General features: G+C 37.2%; 1 protein-coding gene across 1 annotated transcript; it reads right to left on the bottom strand.

The window, feature by feature from the left end:
* Nucleotides 1–9,875: 9,875 nt before the first annotated feature.
* On the bottom strand, nucleotides 9,876–10,823 carry LOC103204736 (olfactory receptor 6M1-like). The gene has a single exon (XM_007949934.2). The coding sequence runs from the start codon at nucleotides 10,821–10,823 to the stop codon at nucleotides 9,876–9,878; it is 948 nt and encodes a 315-aa protein (XP_007948125.2).
* Nucleotides 10,824–18,870: the final 8,047 nt, after the last annotated feature.

The following is an 18,870-nucleotide window of genomic DNA, read 5'->3' as shown; positions in this document are numbered from 1 at the left end:
CGAAAGAGGGGGAGGCCTTCAACGAGATGGATTGACAGGGTGGCTGCAATGATGGGCTCAAGTATAGCAGGGATTGTGGGGCTGGCACAGGATCGGGCAGTGTTTCGTTCTGCTGTGCAATGGGTCGCTATGAGTCGGAAACGCCTCGACGGCACTTAACAACAACAACAACAGGGGTGTGAGGGGAGGGGAGGGAACACTGTTAGATAGGTAGAGATAAGTGTTGATTTGGGTGAATAAAAGGGCAATGTACCAAATGTGAGTGATCAACATGGTGGCATTGAGGAAGAGCAAGACATAGAGAGGGTGCATGGGAAGTACAGACAACAAAGATGAACCCTTTTGCACATACAGTACTGCATTGTCAGTGGAGGCAAACATTGATCTGTGGGTGGATAGATGGGTCGATAAGGCTGAATGATTGGGTATGTCTATGCAGGGGGGAGTGTGCCCAAGACCATGTATGGAGTTGGCAGACAATGTTTCCTCAGGTGTATTGATAAGTTCTGTAAGAATTCGCAGGTATATAGTAGAGCTGACAAGGGCCAAGGCTGTAGTCACTTCTTGGCCACAGGCAGCTATCCAGAGTGGGTGAGTAGTTGGACCTGTAGGCTCAGCACCATAGTCTCAGGGGAATTAATCTCAACTGGCATAAGATACTACCCAAAGACCTTGTTCCGCATCCTACTTTAGTGAGTAGCTACTGGGATCTTAAAATCTTCCAAGCAGCCATCTAGATGCGACGATGGGTCTCTCCTCATCCAGAGCAAAGAAGAATGAAGAAAACTAAAGATTCAAGGAAACCATTAGTCCAAGCTACTGGCACACCAGGCAATCCTCAGCCTATATGACCATGAGACCAAAACTAGATGGTCCCTGGCTACCACACTGAACCACTTGGAGGTGGATATATGCAGGAGATCATGGATAGAGTGGGAGAACAATGTTGAAAAAAACTCAAAATCATTAAAAATAATAAAAAAGGGACCAGGTTTGTGGTCTGATAGAGCCTGATGGAACCACTGAGACTATGGCCCCTCACTGCCCTTCAGATCTGGAATTGAACCCACTCCTTTGGCTTTCAGCCAAACAAGAGACAGGCATATGAGCTGAACGCTTATACTAGGCAGATACACTCCTTGGACAGAACAATCATGGGAGACTAGAGAGCCTGTGTATGCACAGGGAGAGAACTCAGGGGGCAGGAGTGCATGGAGAGGACACCAGGAAGAGGTAACTATGGGAAGGAAGTGGGAGGGGAGCTGTTGCATTGCAGTAAATTGTAGCCAATGTCATGAAACAAAGTGTATGTGAGCTGCTATATGGAAAGTGAATTTGCTGTGTAAACTTTCACCCAAATCACAATTAAAAAAGAAAAAAATTCAATATGGGGGATTACTTTTGAGACCCACTGCATATATATCCAATGGTTGCTATTCCTTCCAGTCCTACATTAGACAGTCATGATGAGTTACCTAACCCCATAGAAGAATGGGACATCCCTATGATCACTTATCAGAAATACCATTGTTTATAGATGGCAGCTTGAAGATGTCAGAGTAACATTCTATCTGTAGCACAGTTATATTGCAATTGGTTGATGGCTACACTTTGAAGAATAAAAAGATAAATAGGCTTAATGGACAGAACTAAGAATTGTATTCTCCATGGCATCCAAAAAACTAAATAATAAAAATTATGGTACAGTATGGATTTATAGCAATTCTTGTAAAGTAGGTAATGGATTGGTTATGTGGTCCATAAAATGAGCCTGAGATGACAGGAAGATAAAAAAACCACAGTGTGGGGCTCCAAGTTAAAGCTCCTTGTACATGAATAGGGATAATCAAAATGGAGTATTTTAATACTAATTCAAGAAACATGTACTTTCTGTTGATTAGCGCTCAGCAAAACAATAGAAAGACCTACAAGTAAAACACCTATCCCATGTAGATTCACCCACCTACCCTAGAGAGGTGCACTCCCTAGATCAATCAACGAGACATCAGAAGGGCAGCATTTCCATAGAGGAAAAGCTAGACAGACAGGAATGCATAGATAAGAAAAGCACAAGGAAGGGATAGTCACAGGGAGGTGATGACATGAGAACTTTTTATGGTTGGGGATTTTAATAGGGGCATTAAAGCAAATGTGCATGTTGTTGTTGTTATGTGCCATCAAGTCGGACCTGACTCATAACAACCCCTCCTTGGGTTTCTGAGGCAGTATCACTACGGAAGTAGATTGCCCCATCTTCCTTCTGAGGAGCGGCTGGTGGTTTTGAACCACCAGCCTTCTGGTTAGCAGTCAAGTGCCTTAGGCACTGTGCTACCACAGCTATCGATAAAATGAATCTGCTTTGTAAATTTGCACCCACATCACAATAAAAACTAATAATTTTTAAAAAAGAAATACATACATAAAAACAAAAACAACTTCTGAATTAAAGTGGAACCAACAAATAGATATCCTTTTGTGCTCTTTTGAAGTGGCCTTTGGAAGTGAATCCAAGGACAAGCTGTCAGAGAGGCAATGCAAAGATGTTTAGGAAAAATGGTATTTTGTTGCTTTCCTTATAATCTTGGAATCCAGCTAAAAATTGCTCTATTTGTTGATAGAGACAAAAGCAGCTATAAGCCACCTCCCAAGAGGATTACATTGGCTGGTTACTTACCCTCCAGTTGGATACTGATAAGTCTTGACTGGGAGAGATCCTCATTCTGAATTTGGATTTGCATACCTGGAAACTGAAGGAAAAGAGTCTAATACTATTAGAGATCTAGAACAGAAAAAAACATATTTTAGTGTGAAATCCTTGCTCATATATTATCTGATCAAGGAAACTGTTTCACTATATGTGTAGCAATGAGCTAAAACCCACTGAGTTCAATGAATTTAGCTCATATCTTATCATCAAAATAACAAATGACTAGCTGAAAATTAGAATGGACATGTTCAATTTCTTCTTTTGTTATGGATCTGTTCAGCTTTTTCACCTCAGGCTATGTTAGTTTAGTAAGTAGTGTGTTTCTAGAAATCTGTCCATTTCTTCCAGATTTTCAAATTTGTTGGAGTACAGTTCTTTATACTGTCCTGATATTATCCTTTTTATTTCAGTTGGTTCTGTTGTGATGTCACCCATTTCGTTTCTTATTCATGTTATTTGTATTCTCACCCTCTTTTCCTTTGTTAAATTTGCCAGTGGTTTGTTGATTTTATTAATCTCTTCAAAAACCAACTTCTACTCTTATTGATTTTGTTCGGTTGTCTTTCTATTTTCTGTTTCATTGATTACTGCTCAAATCTTTATTATTTCTTCTCTTCTAGTGACTATAGGCTTTTCTTGCTGTTATTTTTCTGACTATTGGAGATGCTGGTTTAAAATGTTGATTTTGGCTCTTTGTTCTTTTTTGATGTGTGCCTTTAGTGCTATAAATTGGCCTCTGATTACTGCTTTTGCTGTGTCCCAAAGATTATGTTGTTTTTCATTCTCATTTGATCCAAGGAATTTTTTAATTTCATCTTTTATTTCTTCTCTTACCCAGTCTTTCTTAAGGAGGGTGTTGTTCAGTTTCCATGTGTTTCCTCTTTGTCCATTGATCTTCCTATTTTCTATTTCTCATTTTATAGCATTGTGATCTGAGAAGATGCTTTGCAGTATTTCAATATTTTTAAATTTATTAACATTTGCTTTATGGTCTATCATATGGTCTATCCTGGAGAATGTTCCATGTGCACTGCCAAAGAATGTATATTGTGCTGTTGTTTGGTGAAGTGCTCTGTAGATGTGTGTAAGGTCAAGTTGGTGGATTGTATTGTTTAGTTCTTCTGTGTCTTTGTTGAGTTTCTTTCCAGATGTTCTATCTTTCATTGAAAGGGTGTATCAACATTTCCTACTATGGCTGTGGAGTCACCTATTTGCCTTTTCAATTCCATTAAAGTCTACTTTGTGTATTTTGGGGATCCTTCATTGTCTCCATAGATATTTATTATGGTTATATCTTCTTGTTCAATTGATCCTTTAATCATTGTATAATGTCCTTCCTTGTCTCCTATGGTAGTTTTTGTATTAAAGTAAATTTCATCAGAAATTAATATATTTACTCCTGCTCTTTTTTGGTTGCCATTAGCTTGCTATATAATTTTCTAATCTTTGATTTTTAGTATATTTTTTATCTCTAAGGTGTGTCTTTTGTAGACAGCATATTGATGGGTTATGTTTTCTTATCCAGTCTGAAACTCTCTGTCTCTTGAGTGGTGCATTTATTCCATTAACATTCAGTGTTATTATTGACAAGTATGAATTGGTTGCTGTCATTTTGTTATGTGTTTTTTCATGGTGTTACATGTGTCTTTGTTCTGTATAATTTTCTGTGTTGGGCTCATTGTGTTTACGAATCATATTATCATTATCATGTTGCCATTGTTTTAGTATTTGCTAAATATCTGTGCTTGTCCTCTTTTTTTATTGTGATGTGAAGGTTTATCATTCTTCTTTGAGGTTCTCCTGTGATTTATAATTTTCTCCTGAGTTAAGAACAGTCCATTCTGTCTTGAAAATCTTTTGACTTCCTCAACATTTAGCAGTTCTGTACACTATTTTCTCTTTCTTTTTGTTTTGTAGTTGTTCTCATTTGTCAATTGATATCTCTGGTTCACTGTTTACAAAGTTTTAAGCTTATTTTATTTTAGATACTCCCATAACTGTGTTGGTTTCTGGGTTATGTCATCATGTGTATTGATGGTTGGTTATTGTTTGCTTTTATTGGTTCTCTGTTCAAAGGACTCCCTTTAGCATCTCTTGTAAGGCTGGTCTGCTTTTAGAAAATTCCCTTAATTTCTGCTTATTTGGAAATGTCCTAATCTCACCATCAGAATTGAGGGACAATTTTGCTGAGTATGTAATTCTTATTTGGAAATTTTTCTTTTATGGTTTTATATATACCATCCAATTGCCTTCTTGCTTGCATGGTTTCTGCTAAGAAGTCAAAGCTTATTCTTCTTGGTTATCCTTTGTAAATAACTTTTTATTTTTGCCATGCTGCTTTCAGAATTCTTTTTGTCTTTGGTTTTGATGAGTTTGATGATGATATGTCTTGGTAATTTTCCTTTTGGGTCTATCCTATTTTGGGTTCGTTGGACTTCCTTAATGGATATATTCTCATCTTTTATCATATCAAGGAAGTTCTATTCCAACAAATCTTGGACAATTTTCTCAGTGGCTTTTTTTTTTCTCTTCCTGTTCTGGAATTCTGATTACATGTAGGTTATTCCTTTTGATAGTATCCCACATGAATCTTTGGTTTTCTTCATTTTGTTTTTATCTTATTTCTGATTGAGCCCTTTCCAAAAAGTATTCAGGTATTTGTCTTTAATCTTATGAATTCTGTCTTGCATTGATTCAATTCTACTCTTTTGCCTGTTCAATGTGTTATCTATTTCTGAAAATTTAGTATTAATCTTCTGTATTTCTATCTGTAGATTTTGTGTCATTTCTAATTGTTCATTTATTTTCTCATTTTGTTCTTGTATTTTCTTCCAAAATTGTTCTAAGATTTTGTCAGTGTTTTCCTTGATTTCTCTCTCAATTCTTTGGAGGTATCTAAATATAATTCATTTGAATTTCCTGTCAGGGATTTCCAATGCTGCTGCTTCCTCACGGATGTGTTCTGGGTCTGTATCCTGCTCCCTTGTTTCTACTGCTTTATCTTGTTTCTTTGCATGGACAGTGATGGTCTGTTGTCTCTGAGACATTGTGCCATTGTTGTATTTAGATCTCTGCTAACTGTTTGTGAAGAACAGTAAATGGTGAGCCAGGCTCTTCTTGGTGGTCAGTTATCATTGGCCAGTGGTAGAGATGGAAGTGGTGGCTTTCACTCAGTAAGTGGAGGTGCAGGAGGTGTGGGTGTGGTTGTGTTGTATGTGCATGGTTGCTGTCTCCCACTCAGTTAGACAAAAACAATAGAAAAACCATCAAAACAGTAAAAGCAAGTGGACAAAAACCACATAGGCACACAGGGACAATCACTAAAAAAAAAAAAAAAAGAAAGAGAAAAAAGACCCAAAATATCTGGGGAGGGAGCAATAAGAGAAGAGAGGTAGAGTAGGAGAATAATGAAGAATAAAATGGGAAATATGCAAAATGCAAAACAAGGGATGGGGTTAACCATGAGAAAGAAAAAAAAATGGGAACCAGGAATAGGAAAAAGAGAAAAGGCTGAAAAATAGAATATGGGAAGGGAAGAATAAAGAATATGTTGTTGTTGTTGTTGTTATGTGCTGCCGAGTTGGCCCCGACTCATAGCGACCCCTCCTTGGGTTTCTGAGGCAGTATCACTACAGAAGTAGGATTTCCCAACCTTCCTTCCGAGGAGTGGCTGGTGGGTTTGAACCACCAGCTGTCTGGTTAGCAGGCAAGTGTCTTAGCCACTATGCTACCAGAGCTCCCTCAAGAATAATATAGAAGAGGATAAAAAAATTAATAAATTTCAAACAGACAAAAACAAACTTAAAAAAAGAAAAAAAAAGGGGAGGGGGGAAATTGGGCAGTGTGGAGTAGGGTACCCAGGCTCCATTAGTGCACACAGACTGGGATGGAATTCCTGCTGGCCCAGAAGGTGAGTGAGAGTGAGTGATGGCCACACCTTTGTTCACCAAGAGGGTGTGGGGTATAAGAGTAACAAGGGAAATATCTACCATTCCAGTTGTTTGTGTCTGGAATGTCCTTGCGGTTCCCAGCAAGTGGAGCCTATTCTTAGGTCCCTGGAATCTGAGAGAATGCTGTTGCTTTCAATCTCCACAATGGTCAAACCACTTGTAAACATTCAAAATGGCTGCACCTTCTGGGCAGCCAAGAGTCCACAGCTCAGTTTGTCTATTTGTTTGTCTGTTTGTTTTATTCACCAGCTCCAGTGCAGTCCTCTGTGAAGCCCCTGGCTAGCAGGGCCAATTTTTAGGTTGATTCTTAAGTCCTAACACCCCTTGGCAATATCTAAGCTGTCTGTACCATCAGGATTGCTGATAGCCCGCAGCTCTGTATGTCTGCTTTTTTTGGTGTTTTCATGCAGGTTCTTCTACTAGTTGGAGTTTAGTCTACTTCTATATCCTTCCTTTTGAAGCTCAGGGCCCCAGTATTATCTTCTGTATTTGTGTTAATTGGTTCTTTTTTTCTTTGTTGAACAGGGTCTGTATAGTTTGCCTATTCTGCCATCTTCTACTTCCATTGGGATTTATAAAATTCTTGTATTTGTAAATAAGGAGGTTTGGTGCCACAGTGCCTAAGGCATTTGAGTGCTAACCAGAAGGTTGATGGTTCAAACCCACCAGCCACTCCATGGAAGGAAGATGGGACAATATACTTTGGTAAAGATTTACCACCTCAGAAACCCAAAGGTGGTCACTATGAGTAGGAATTGGCTCAATGGCAGAGTTGGTTTTCTTTTAAATCACTCACTACTGTCGAGTCAGATCCGACTCATAGTGGCCCCCTCCTTGGGTTTCTGAGGCAGTATCACTACAGAAGTAGATTGTCCAACTTTTCTTCTGAGGAGTGGCTGGTGGGTTTGAACCATTAGCCTTCTGGTTAGCACTCAAGTTCCTTAGGCACTTTTTCTGGTTACCTAGTGCCACTCTGACAAGAATATACCACAAATGGGATGGCATTAACAAACAGGAGTTTAGTCTTCCAATTTGGAGGCTTTAAGTCCAAGTTCAAAGTGCCAGGCTCTAGGGGCTGGGTGAAAGCCCCTCAACCTTGGGGTCTAGCTCTGCCTTCTGCCCCCAGCCCACTGGAGCTAGAGGCATTTCTTCACTCAGACAGCTGATGGCTACTGAGTCTGAGAAACCCCAAGGTTGACAAGTAAAAAGGCACAGTTCCGATGTTACCAAACCACATGGCAGGCCATTAACTTAAGTCCATTGTAAGTCCCAAAGTTGGTATGACAGGCTGCTGAACACTGACACAGCTACATGCGGGGTCCAAGAGTGCCGTAGGCCAGAGACCATTCCCAAGGCTTCTCCTTAAATACAAGAAGCAGACCACATCCCAAAGGCAGCTTACTCAGCTGCTTGTGGTAGATCCCACCATGGAGTTGATTGCCAGTCTCATCATGGGAATAACTACCACCACAGTCAGAAATGACTCGATAACAGTGAGGTTTTTTTTTTTTTTTTACTTTACATATCATATGAAACTACACCTAACATCTGCTAATCATGGACAAGACAAACTTTGTAACTATAAAAGACCCCAAACCACTGCTGCCCTTCTGAACTCCCTGACCCAGAGACTTCCCACTTCATCACGGAATGACATCACCTAGGAAGACTACTCTCCCTTTTCCCCTTTCCCTCTTGTCAGGCCCCTTGCTCTATTCAACTTTCTGAGTGGTGGCCTCACAACTTGATCAGCTTAGAAATCCTCAATTTTACCATACCAACCACAAAGTATGTGGGGAAAAGTAGCAATATAGAGACCATATAACCCCTAAGAGAGAAAGAGAGCAATCAGAGATTTAGAAGGAATGGGAATACTTTCCCTGATTCTTTAAGGGTGTCTAATTCCTGCTTCTGATCTCTTAACACGTCTGGTTATTTTGTGTCTTCTGGAGTTCCATATTATTCTGAATGTTATAATAAATACCCATTTTACTTAAGCTATCTTGATTAGTTTTCTGTATTTTTTCCCCTTTCAACCAAAAGAATCCTAAGATTTATGACTTAATCTCTTTTTTGATGGACACATGGGCTAGTTGACACAGATGGTCTGTCTGACTTATGCTTAGCTATGACCTCTGACTGGTTTTCCTTTCAAACCAGTGGTCTCTTAGAGTCTATGCTGACTGCATCCCACTTCCAGTATGCTCTGATCCTCCAGGCTGTTAACGGCAGGCAGAGGACACTTCCGGTTTCAGCAAAAGTGGCTAACTTCTTGGTAAACTTCTGTTTCCCCTCTTTGACTTCTTCCCCTACCACTCTTGATGATATTAAAAAAAAATCCAAACTCACTGCTATCAAGTCAATTCTGAGTCACGGCAACCCCTGTTGGGTTTCTGAGGCTGAAATCTTTATGGAAGTAGATTACCCCATCTTCTTTCTGTGGAGTGGCTGATGAGTTTCACCACTGACCTTCTGGTTAGCAGCCAAATGCCTTATCCACAAAATTATCAGAACTCCTTCTTGATGATATAGTGAGGTGTTAAAGGAGACTGAAGCTCATATGCCCTAAATTTCTGCCACCCACCAGTGGTTTGGTTTGGGGCAAGATGCTTAACCTCTGTAAACCTCAGCTTCCCAAAGTTGTTAAGAAGATTAAAAGATAAATGTATATATTTAAACACATTGGACCATCCCTGTGCTGTATTACTCTTCTCCCTGTTGTTGCTATTGTTTTTGTTGTTATCTATAGTATTTAGCTGCCAGAGGTAAAGACAAACATTTTGCCATATCTGAAAAGTCCCAGTAAAAAGTATTCATTCTTAATTACATGCAGCTGCATTTCTTAGATTATCTTGGTTAACAAGATAAAGAATAGCACAAACTATTTTTCCCACTTTACAGATAAGAAACCAAAGGTCCAGAGAGGCTAAGTGTCACCAGATTAAAACAAAAACAAAAACAAAGTATTAGAACCAGGCTTAAGATTCAAGTTTTTTGACTTTAGTATTTTTCACTAATCCTGGATATTCCTCAAGTGAGGCAATCCAGTAATAGAGCTGAGAACATGTTCTTTTCTTTATGGCTGAATCACCTTCGATGTGGCACCAACCCTATTTATACCTTCTATACATCTCAGATTTCTGATTTTCAAACATGCCTTTCTCTACACTAAGTCAAAGAGTTGGAAATAATCATTCTGAGAAAACTTCCTTAAAGTTTCAAGTTCTCTTGTACAATAAGGACATAAGTCTTGTGATTGCTTCTCTCAAGGCTTCTTTTACCTTTTCATTCCTCAAGCTATAAATGAAGGGATTCAGAAGAGGGGTCATTATTGTTGTGAGGGCAGCAGTCACCTTGTCAATATCCAGTGAGTGGCTCTGGCTAGGCCTCACATACATGAAGATGTTGCTTCCGTAGGCAATGGAGACAACAGTGATGTGAGAAGCACAAGTGGAAAAGGCCTTCTGACGTCCTTGGGCTGAGGGGATGCGCAAGATGGTAGAGATGATGTAGGCGTAGGACACCGTGGTGAACATCAGTGAAGTCAGGAGGACAAGGGAAGATAAGATAAAGCTTATCATCTCAATGAAATGAGTATCAATACAGGCAGCCTGTAGCAGAGGGGCGATGTCACAGAAGAAGTGACTAATTTCCTTATAGCAGAAAGGTAACCCTGACACCACAATAATTGGGTATAGCACTGACAGGAAAGCTCCCATCCAGCATCCCAGCATCAGCAGAAAACAGAATCTACTGTTCATGATGATAGTGTAGCGCAGGGGGTTACAGATGGCCATGTAACGGTCAAAGGACATGACAGCCAAGAGGATGAACTCCACCGTCCCCAGGAAAAAAAAAAAGTATATCTGGGTGAAACAGCCAGCCAAGGATATGCTCTTCCTCTCTTGTAGGAGACAGGCTAACAGCTTTGGGGTAACTGTAGTAGTATATGAAATGTCCAAAAGTGATAAATTACTGAGGAAGAAGTACATTGGGGTTTGAAAACGATTGTCAGCCCATATTAAGGAAATGACAACAGAATTTCCTGTCAGAGTAAGCATGTAAGTAAACAAGAGAACCACAAAGAGGAAAATTCGAAGCTTCTGTAGAGCAGGGAAGGCAGTTAGGGTAAATTCTGTCACTGTGGTTTCATTCTGCATGTTCATTGCATGCAATGCTTAATGAGCAGCATGTCTCTGAAAAAAAGGTATAAAATATAAAGGGATGAAAGTCAACTGAGATGAGTAGTTCTCACTAACTGTGATAAGAGTAAGGTAGAAAAACATTTGTGTAGGAGTCAAGAGTGATTTGTTCTAGTCCTGTCTCTGACTCTGAATAAATGTGGGACCAAGGAGCTCTGGTGGCATAGTGTCTAAGGCATTTGACTACTAACCAGAAGGCTGGTGGTTCAAACCCACCAACCCCTCCTCAGAAGAAAGACTGGGCAATCTACTGTAGAGATACTGCCTTGGAAACCCAAGGAGAGGTCATTATGAGTTGAGACCAATTCAATGAGAGTAAGTTTTTTTTTTTTTTTGATAAATTGCATTACTTCTTTAAACCCCAGTATTCTCATATTTAAATTTTTGGTTGAATGAAATTATCTCAATGGTCCTCATCAATATATTTTTAAAAATCATTTTATTCTCTTTTACACAATGTCCCTGTTCCTGCTCTACTGTTTTCCCAGTGTAAGTTCTGTGCAGAGGGCCATATTTAATCCAGTCATTCGATCTGAAAATGGAGAAAGGGGGTATTAAAACTTAGTTGAGGCATTGTTTTCAAAGTTACTTTAACTTTTAGGGTATTTTCCAAATCCAAGCACAAAACCTGAATACTGGGCAGAATACAGACAAAAGGGATATTTGTACTTGTCTCTATCTGCTTCTGTCATTGGTACTAAGTGCTGAGTATCAATGTAATGCCTAGTTGGACAACTAGTATTTTTGACATAGTTGTAATTGGTCTCTTCATAAGGTAGTTTTTCTTTTGTATAGTTACATAAACTTTTTGATGTTTACATTGTTAAAGAAAAAAATGAGTTCTTGATTTATCGATCATAATATGCATAACTAATCTTATATATTTGTGAAAAAATATCTTTTAGAAAAATGGCATGTTTCTTCTTTGTTCTTCACAAATGTTATGTCCATGGCAACACCTAGACATAAGCAACCCCATTCTTGCAGGTTCTCTGAAGTAGATCTCTTATATTTTATATTAGGAGCTCTGGTGGTGCAGTGCGTAAGGCATTTGATTACAAACTAGAAAGCTGGTGGTTCAAGCCCACCAGCCACTCATTGGAAGGAAGATTAGGCACTCTACTTCCATATGATACCACCTTGGAAACCCAAAACCAAAAAAAAAAAAACCACAAAGTCACTGCCATCGAATCATTTTCTGATTCATAGTGACCCCTCCTTCAGTTTCTGAGGTTATATCTCTATGGAACTAGATGCCCATTCTTCCTTATGTTCCTACAAGTCTTCTGGTTAGCAGTCAAATTCTTAGGCACTACGCCACCAGATCTCCCAAGGAGTGGTGTATTGTTTTCAGCCATTTGGAAAGCAAGTTACTGTTAAAACCATAACCATTTGCCTTTGGGTTGATTCTGAGTCATGGTGACCTTTGTGTGCAGAGTAGAACTGTGTTCCATACAGTTTACAAGGATGTGATCTTTTGGGAGTAGATCACCAACCTTTTTTCTGAGGTGCTTTTTGTGTGGATTTGAACTTCCAAGCTTTTTGTTAGTAGCAGAACATTTAACAATTTGTGCCATGCAGGGCATGCTGGTCAAGTCATTTTTATTCTTGTTTTAATAAGAAAGGTTTTGTCTTCACCTCTTTTCCAAACTCCAAGCCAAACACCAAACTCACTGCCATCAAGTAGGAACCGAGTCATAGTGACCCATCCTTGGGTTTCTGAGGCAGTATCATTACAGAAGTAGATTCCCCAATCTTCCTTCCAAGGAGTGGCTGGTGGGTTTGAACTGCCAGCCTTCTGATTAGCAGTCAAATGCCTTAGGTGCTATACCACCAGAGCTCCTCACCTCTGTTTCAGATAAGGGTTATTATTATTACATGACATTTCTAGGTTGTTGATAAGTAATCTTTACAAATACATTGTCGATTCTGTCCATTTGAGTCATTTTCAAATGTAGTCAGAGCTGAATCGAGTCACAGTTGATTTGGTAGTACAGCTATTTTTACTTCCTTTTAAATTCTGGGTACATTTCTGTATCTATAAAAGATGAATATGATCATATTCCTTTTTCTTTTCAGTTTAAATATTTATCTTGTTTACCATGGAGGCAGTCACACTTTCTGCTTAATTCCTCATTCTTTGAGCATCAAAGGTGTTCATTTACTTACAAAATAAATAAATGATTAGAATTGGGAGACCTCCTCCTTTAAGCATGGGTTTGTAGCTACTCCAAGATTAACTTTGTAATGATAAACTTTGTAATCTGTATTTTCATATATCAAATACAGAGTTTATCATAACTTCTACTTAGTATATCTTGAAGTCTATCATTTCTTTTTAGTTGTTAGTTGAAAAGGATATTTATATTTGTCTCTATTCACTACTGTCATTGGTACTATGGATTGAGTATCAGTGTAATGAGTAGTTGACCACAAGTCATTCCTAGTAAATTGCATAAAATTGTAGTGCCGAATAATTGATTATCACTATATTAATGTTGGGCGTAGGGAAGGGACCCAAGCATTAATACATCTAGTGTGTATCAGATCTTTCAAGGTTCAAAGGTGGGAGGTCACAGGAAGACAGGAGTGCAGGACAAGGATAGAAACAGAACAGTTTACGGTAGCAAGATGCTTTATTCCTTCTCTTCTGATAATCTTCTAAGTTATACTAGGTGAATTATTTTTTTTTAAGTTATGAGACTCTAAAAAGACTTAGCTATTAACATAGAGTCTTGGTACAAGAGGCACTCTTTCTCTTATAAATATTCTAATGTTTTCTCCTCCTTTCTCACTTTCCCAACCCTCTAGTCCTCTCAGATTAAAAAATAATAATAATACAACAGCAACAAAAAACCTTTCTAACCTGTTTATTACTGCATTAAAAATCTTGACCACATCTGGGTGGACAAGTATTAAGTTTCTTTATATATAATATAAAAATAGAACACATTCCTAGACAAGTAGAAACACTCACATTTTCTTTCATTTCTCTCCTTTTCTCGTCATCACTAACATCACAGGGGATCAACAAGTATTTTAAGGCAGAATAGTGTGGACTCTCATCTACCCAATTGTTCTTTCTGTTTATTTAGTCAACTGTTTCGTAACACTCTCATCGTCCTCTCTTTTTCTTCCTGACTAAATATTCCTTTATGCTGATAGAACCTTGATTCTTTTCTCATATTGTAAAAGGTAGACAATTTGAGATCTTCAAAAGCAATGTGCTATTAACAACAAATATCTGAGATGGCTGGAGAACAAATTGAGTGGCTCTTTGTCGTGGTTGACATGTGGATTATATAACTAGGAAAATGGCTTTGAGAGCTTCATATTTTTTGCTGCATTACAGGACAAACATACTCCTTTGAGAACTAAGGGTGTTGCATTATACTCCATCCCATGGCATCTTTTCTCAAAAGGAAGATTGGGCAATCTACTTCCATAGTGATACCACTTTGGAAACCCAAGGAGGGGTCGCTTAATTTCAGGACAATGAAAAAACAAAACAAAGCAAAACAAAACAAACTTTGGCTTTTCTAGATTATTTCAGGGCCCTCAGGAACTCTCATGTTTAGAGGAAAGTTTCTGAATCATAAGAGTCTATATGTAATAATTTAATTATAAACTTACTAAATTAAGGCTTTTAGTTTTTTGGTGTTTTTCCCTCATTAACAATTCTGTGGATCCCTAGAAAGGTACATAAAATTGCACATTTCAAGATTCAACATTTAGTTGGAAAATGTGGCATAATGGGGAAAATGTAACAAGTTTTAAAATCAGTGGTTTGACCACTTCTAGCTCTGTGATATTTAATTAGATTCTTAGATTCCCAAACTCCCTGAGTTTTATCTTTAGTGTCTCTTAAATTGATCTAGTCATACTTCAAGATCTAAGACAGTGCCTGTCACAGTGATTTATACTGGTTGGTGCTCAATAAATATTTGTTAGAACATAGAGAGGGTCGAGGAAGTATGAACAGAAATGGAAAAAGATATTGGAAGGACATTAGTGATCACTAGAGATCTTTGCTACCATTATCATGTGATAAATATCAGTAAATTGTAAAAAAAGTTTAATTGCAACTGAAATACATGAAAAACATCCAGTTATACAATTATAGTAAAACTATAACACTTAACCATAATTGTACCATAATTGTAGGTCAAGTGTTATAGTTTTACCATAATTGTATAACTGGATGTTTTTCATGTATTTCAGTTGCAATTAAACTTTTTTTACAATTTACTGATATTTATCATATGATAATGGTCGCAAAGATCTCTAATGATCATTAACATCCCCTGTAACACTTGACATCTTCCCTCACTAAAATTTTTGACCAAACAAGAATTTCATATTAATTTGTAAAATATACTTGGAAACAAAATAGACTGTTTAACATATGAATATGGGTAATTATATAAAAAATATACTTACATCATATTAATATGCAGGACAAGAGGTGGTTTCTTCATTTAAATATGCTAAGGAACTCAAGATTTGGACATCTTTTTTTCTACTCTGTTCCATCCATTATTATTTAGATTTTTATATTATAATTTCAAATTCCATATCAATCTCTCTCAGTCTTAGTCTGACACTCTCATAAATTCTTAATCCCCTTTTCAATACCAGAGCAAATGTTTATTTACTTATTGTTTAAGTCCACCTTCCTTTTTCCATTGAATGGTTACTTTTTGTAACTTCTGATTACTTCTTACAGTCCTTTCCCTTCATGCCATAGAAAAAGACTAAGTTTAGACTAATCTTAAAAATAAGTCCAAGTGCTATATTATCTTTTAATCTTTTATCTTCTATGTCCACTGAATATTCCTCTGGGTTTCAAGTAATTTACATGATGGACCAAACAAGGCAGAATGGTTAGATTTGGTGATGAATCAGGAAGTCACATACAACTGAATTAAGCCTGGTTTTCTGTCTTCTATTTTTAATCTTTAGCAATTATAACTGAAAGTTTTAAAGTTCTCAGATTTTGTTTTCAATTGTAGGAATGAAATTTTCTTTCTATTCAGTGAATCTCTTTTTTTTCTGTGGACCCATCCAGAAAATGAGAGTTTCTCAAATTCATAGAATCTCAGGTGAGAAGAAATTAAATATAAGCCATCCTGGTCCTAAAAAATTCTACAGTGTCTAACAAGTTGCTGTATAGTGATGTTAAAGTCATTATTTCTTATGGCTTCTCATTTTACTTTAATGAAACTTATAGTAAGAAAAATTCATATTTGTGCTAATTTAAAATATTTCCCTAAACTTTCATCATTTTCCAGACGTCTCTTCATCTGAAAGGCATAAGACATATTTCCTTTCTCCAAAAAATAGTATTACCTTTCATAAAATAAAGTGATCACAGTTGGATGACCTGTGATATTTATTGATTTTTTTTTTTTTGCCTTTAGAGATTTGGTTTAGAATGAATCTTGGGACTATGACCAAAACAAATAAGAAAAATAGGAAAGACACTCAACAGAGTGTCAGACATGGAGAAAAAAAAAAAAAAAAAAACCACCTTATTATTATTATAATCAAAGAACGTTGGAACTGAAGTATCTAATCACAGTTACAAACTTAAGGACTCCTGGGAGACCCCCACAGGGGCTTTATTTTATTAATTTAAAGAAAAACTTGGAGACCTGCTTCAGGGAACTGGGAACTTGGATTTTTTTTTTTTAATTTTTTTTTATTTAAACGATCATGATGTATTGAAATAAATTTTAAACTACTTTTTAAACTGAGAAACTTTATATATATATGTACATCTATTTATATTTCAAAATCCATTTTATGATGGTATGATTTGTATATAACAAGCAATTTTAATTGCATAATTTTTTGAGTTTTGAGAAATATAGCTAGCCATGTGTCCACCACCACTACCACAACAATGGTTTAAAATACTTTCATCACCTTAAAAAGTTTTCTTATGCCCCTTTGCAATAAAAGCTCTCCCTCTCCACTCCAGTCCACAAAACCACTGATGTGTTTTGTTACTGCAGTTTTGCACTTTCTAGAATTTCATATAAATGGAATCTTAAAGCATGCAGTATTTTGTGTCTGCTGTTTTAAATTAATCTGAAGCTTCTGAGGTTCTAAATGTTTCATGTGGCAGTAGCTTTTCTCTTTTGTATTACTCAGTATTGTATGTTACATATTGTATAAGGAACTCTGGTGATATAGTGCTTAAGGCATTTGTCTTCTAACCAAAAAGTTGGTAGTTTGATTCTGTAAAGATTTATAACCTTGGAAACCCAATGGGGGTTGCTATGGCTCAGAATTGACTCTGTGACAGTGAGTTGGTTTGGATTTGGTTTATATATGGTATGGATATATTACAGTTTCTTTATCCATTTATCAGTTGATGGACACTTGAGTTACAATTTTTGGCTATTATGAATAAATCTTCTGAGAAGATTTGATTACTTGTTTTTATGTGAATGTTTTTTTTTTTTTTCATTTCTCTTGGATAAAGTTCTGGTAGTAGACTGCCATCTTACATAGTAAGCATATGTTTAACTATGTCATAAATTATAAAACTGTTTTTGAAAGTGATAGTAGTGTTTTTTCATTCCTACGAGCAATGTATGAAATTTATTATAGCTTTACATCTTTGTCAGCACTTTACATTTTAAGTCTTGAATATGGATTTATAGCAATTCTTGGAGAGTAGGTAAAGGACTAGTAATATAGTCCAGAAAATGACCCTGAGATGACAGGAATATAAAAGAATCCACAGTGTGTTTCCAAGTTATGGAAAACTCCATTACTTGATTTGGGATAATCAGAATGGAGTATTTTAGTACTTATCAAAGAAACACACATGCACACACAAACAAAAACAACTTCTGAGTTTAAGTGGAACCAATAATTAGATACCTTTTTTTTTTTGCTTTTTTGAAGTAGACTTTAGAAGTGGATACCAGGGATGAATAATCACAGAGGCATTAAAGTTATGCAAAGATGTTTAGGAAAAATGGTATTTCATTGCTCTTCTCATAATCTTAATGAAGCTAAAAATTACTGTTTATCAATCAGACCATAGAGATAAAAGCATCTATGAGCCATTGCCAAAGAGGATATGGGCTGTCCATAGATGGCAAATGAATTACATTGGTTAGTTACTTACCCTCCAGGTGGATACTGATAAGTCTTGCCTAGGAGAGATGCTCATTATGAATCTGGATTTGTATACCTGGAAGCTGAAGGAAATGCTTCTAACACTGTTAGAGATCTAGAACAGAAAGAAGTATTTCAGTATGAAACCTTTGCTCAGACATAGTCTAATCAAGGAAACGGTTTCATTGTATGTGTAATAATGAACTAAAACCCACCAAGTCCCATTAATTTATCTCATATTTTACTATCAACAAAGCAATGGACTAATAGAAAATTAGAATGGATATTTGAGACATCTGTTTACTAAACTGAAGTGTGATAAGGGATTGAAAAATGACTTGCAGAATTAAGTGAATGTGACATGCTATGGAAGGTGGGCTATGGAGTGACACACAGCTTACATAAACTTTTTTCCTAATTCTTAAAATAATTCTGTTTCTTTGCCCGATCCTATAGTACAGGGACCTGAAATGCATTTATAAGTTCCAATGAAAAAATCAATTGCCTAACATGATACCATAACCATATCTCTATATATCACTGTCCTAAATCATAACAGAATGATGAGATGGGGTGTTCCTTCTCCACACTTTTTCTAGGCTAGGATTAATGGCTTCTGTATCTTTTCTATCCAGTGGACATTTCCATAAACTTTTACTTGTTCAATTCTTCTCCTGATGACTAGTGCTGGATGAAGAATCATACTGGCCAGAAACATATTATTGCTGGCTGTATGGGTCTGTCCAGGAGCTCTGGTAGCATAGTGCCTAAGGCACTTGACTGCTAACCAGAAGGCTGGCGGTTCAAACCCACCAGCCACTCCTCGGAAGGAAGATGGGGCAGTCTACTTCCATAGTGATACTGCCTCAGAAACCCA

The sequence above is a fragment of the Orycteropus afer genome, unplaced genomic scaffold (assembly GCF_000298275.1).
Source record: "Orycteropus afer afer isolate SDZICR_OR568_19922 unplaced genomic scaffold, OryAfe1.0 scaffold00258, whole genome shotgun sequence".
Lineage (NCBI taxonomy): Eukaryota > Metazoa > Chordata > Mammalia > Tubulidentata > Orycteropodidae > Orycteropus > Orycteropus afer.
Note: the sequence above shows the minus strand (reverse complement) of the source record. Positions and strands in the feature narration are given on the sequence as shown.

What these genes read in the sequence shown, in the direction of transcription:
- LOC103204736 (XM_007949934.2), bottom strand. Translation starts at nt 10,823, where the DNA reads ATGAACATGCAGAATGAAACCACAGTGACAGAATTTACCCTAACTGCC.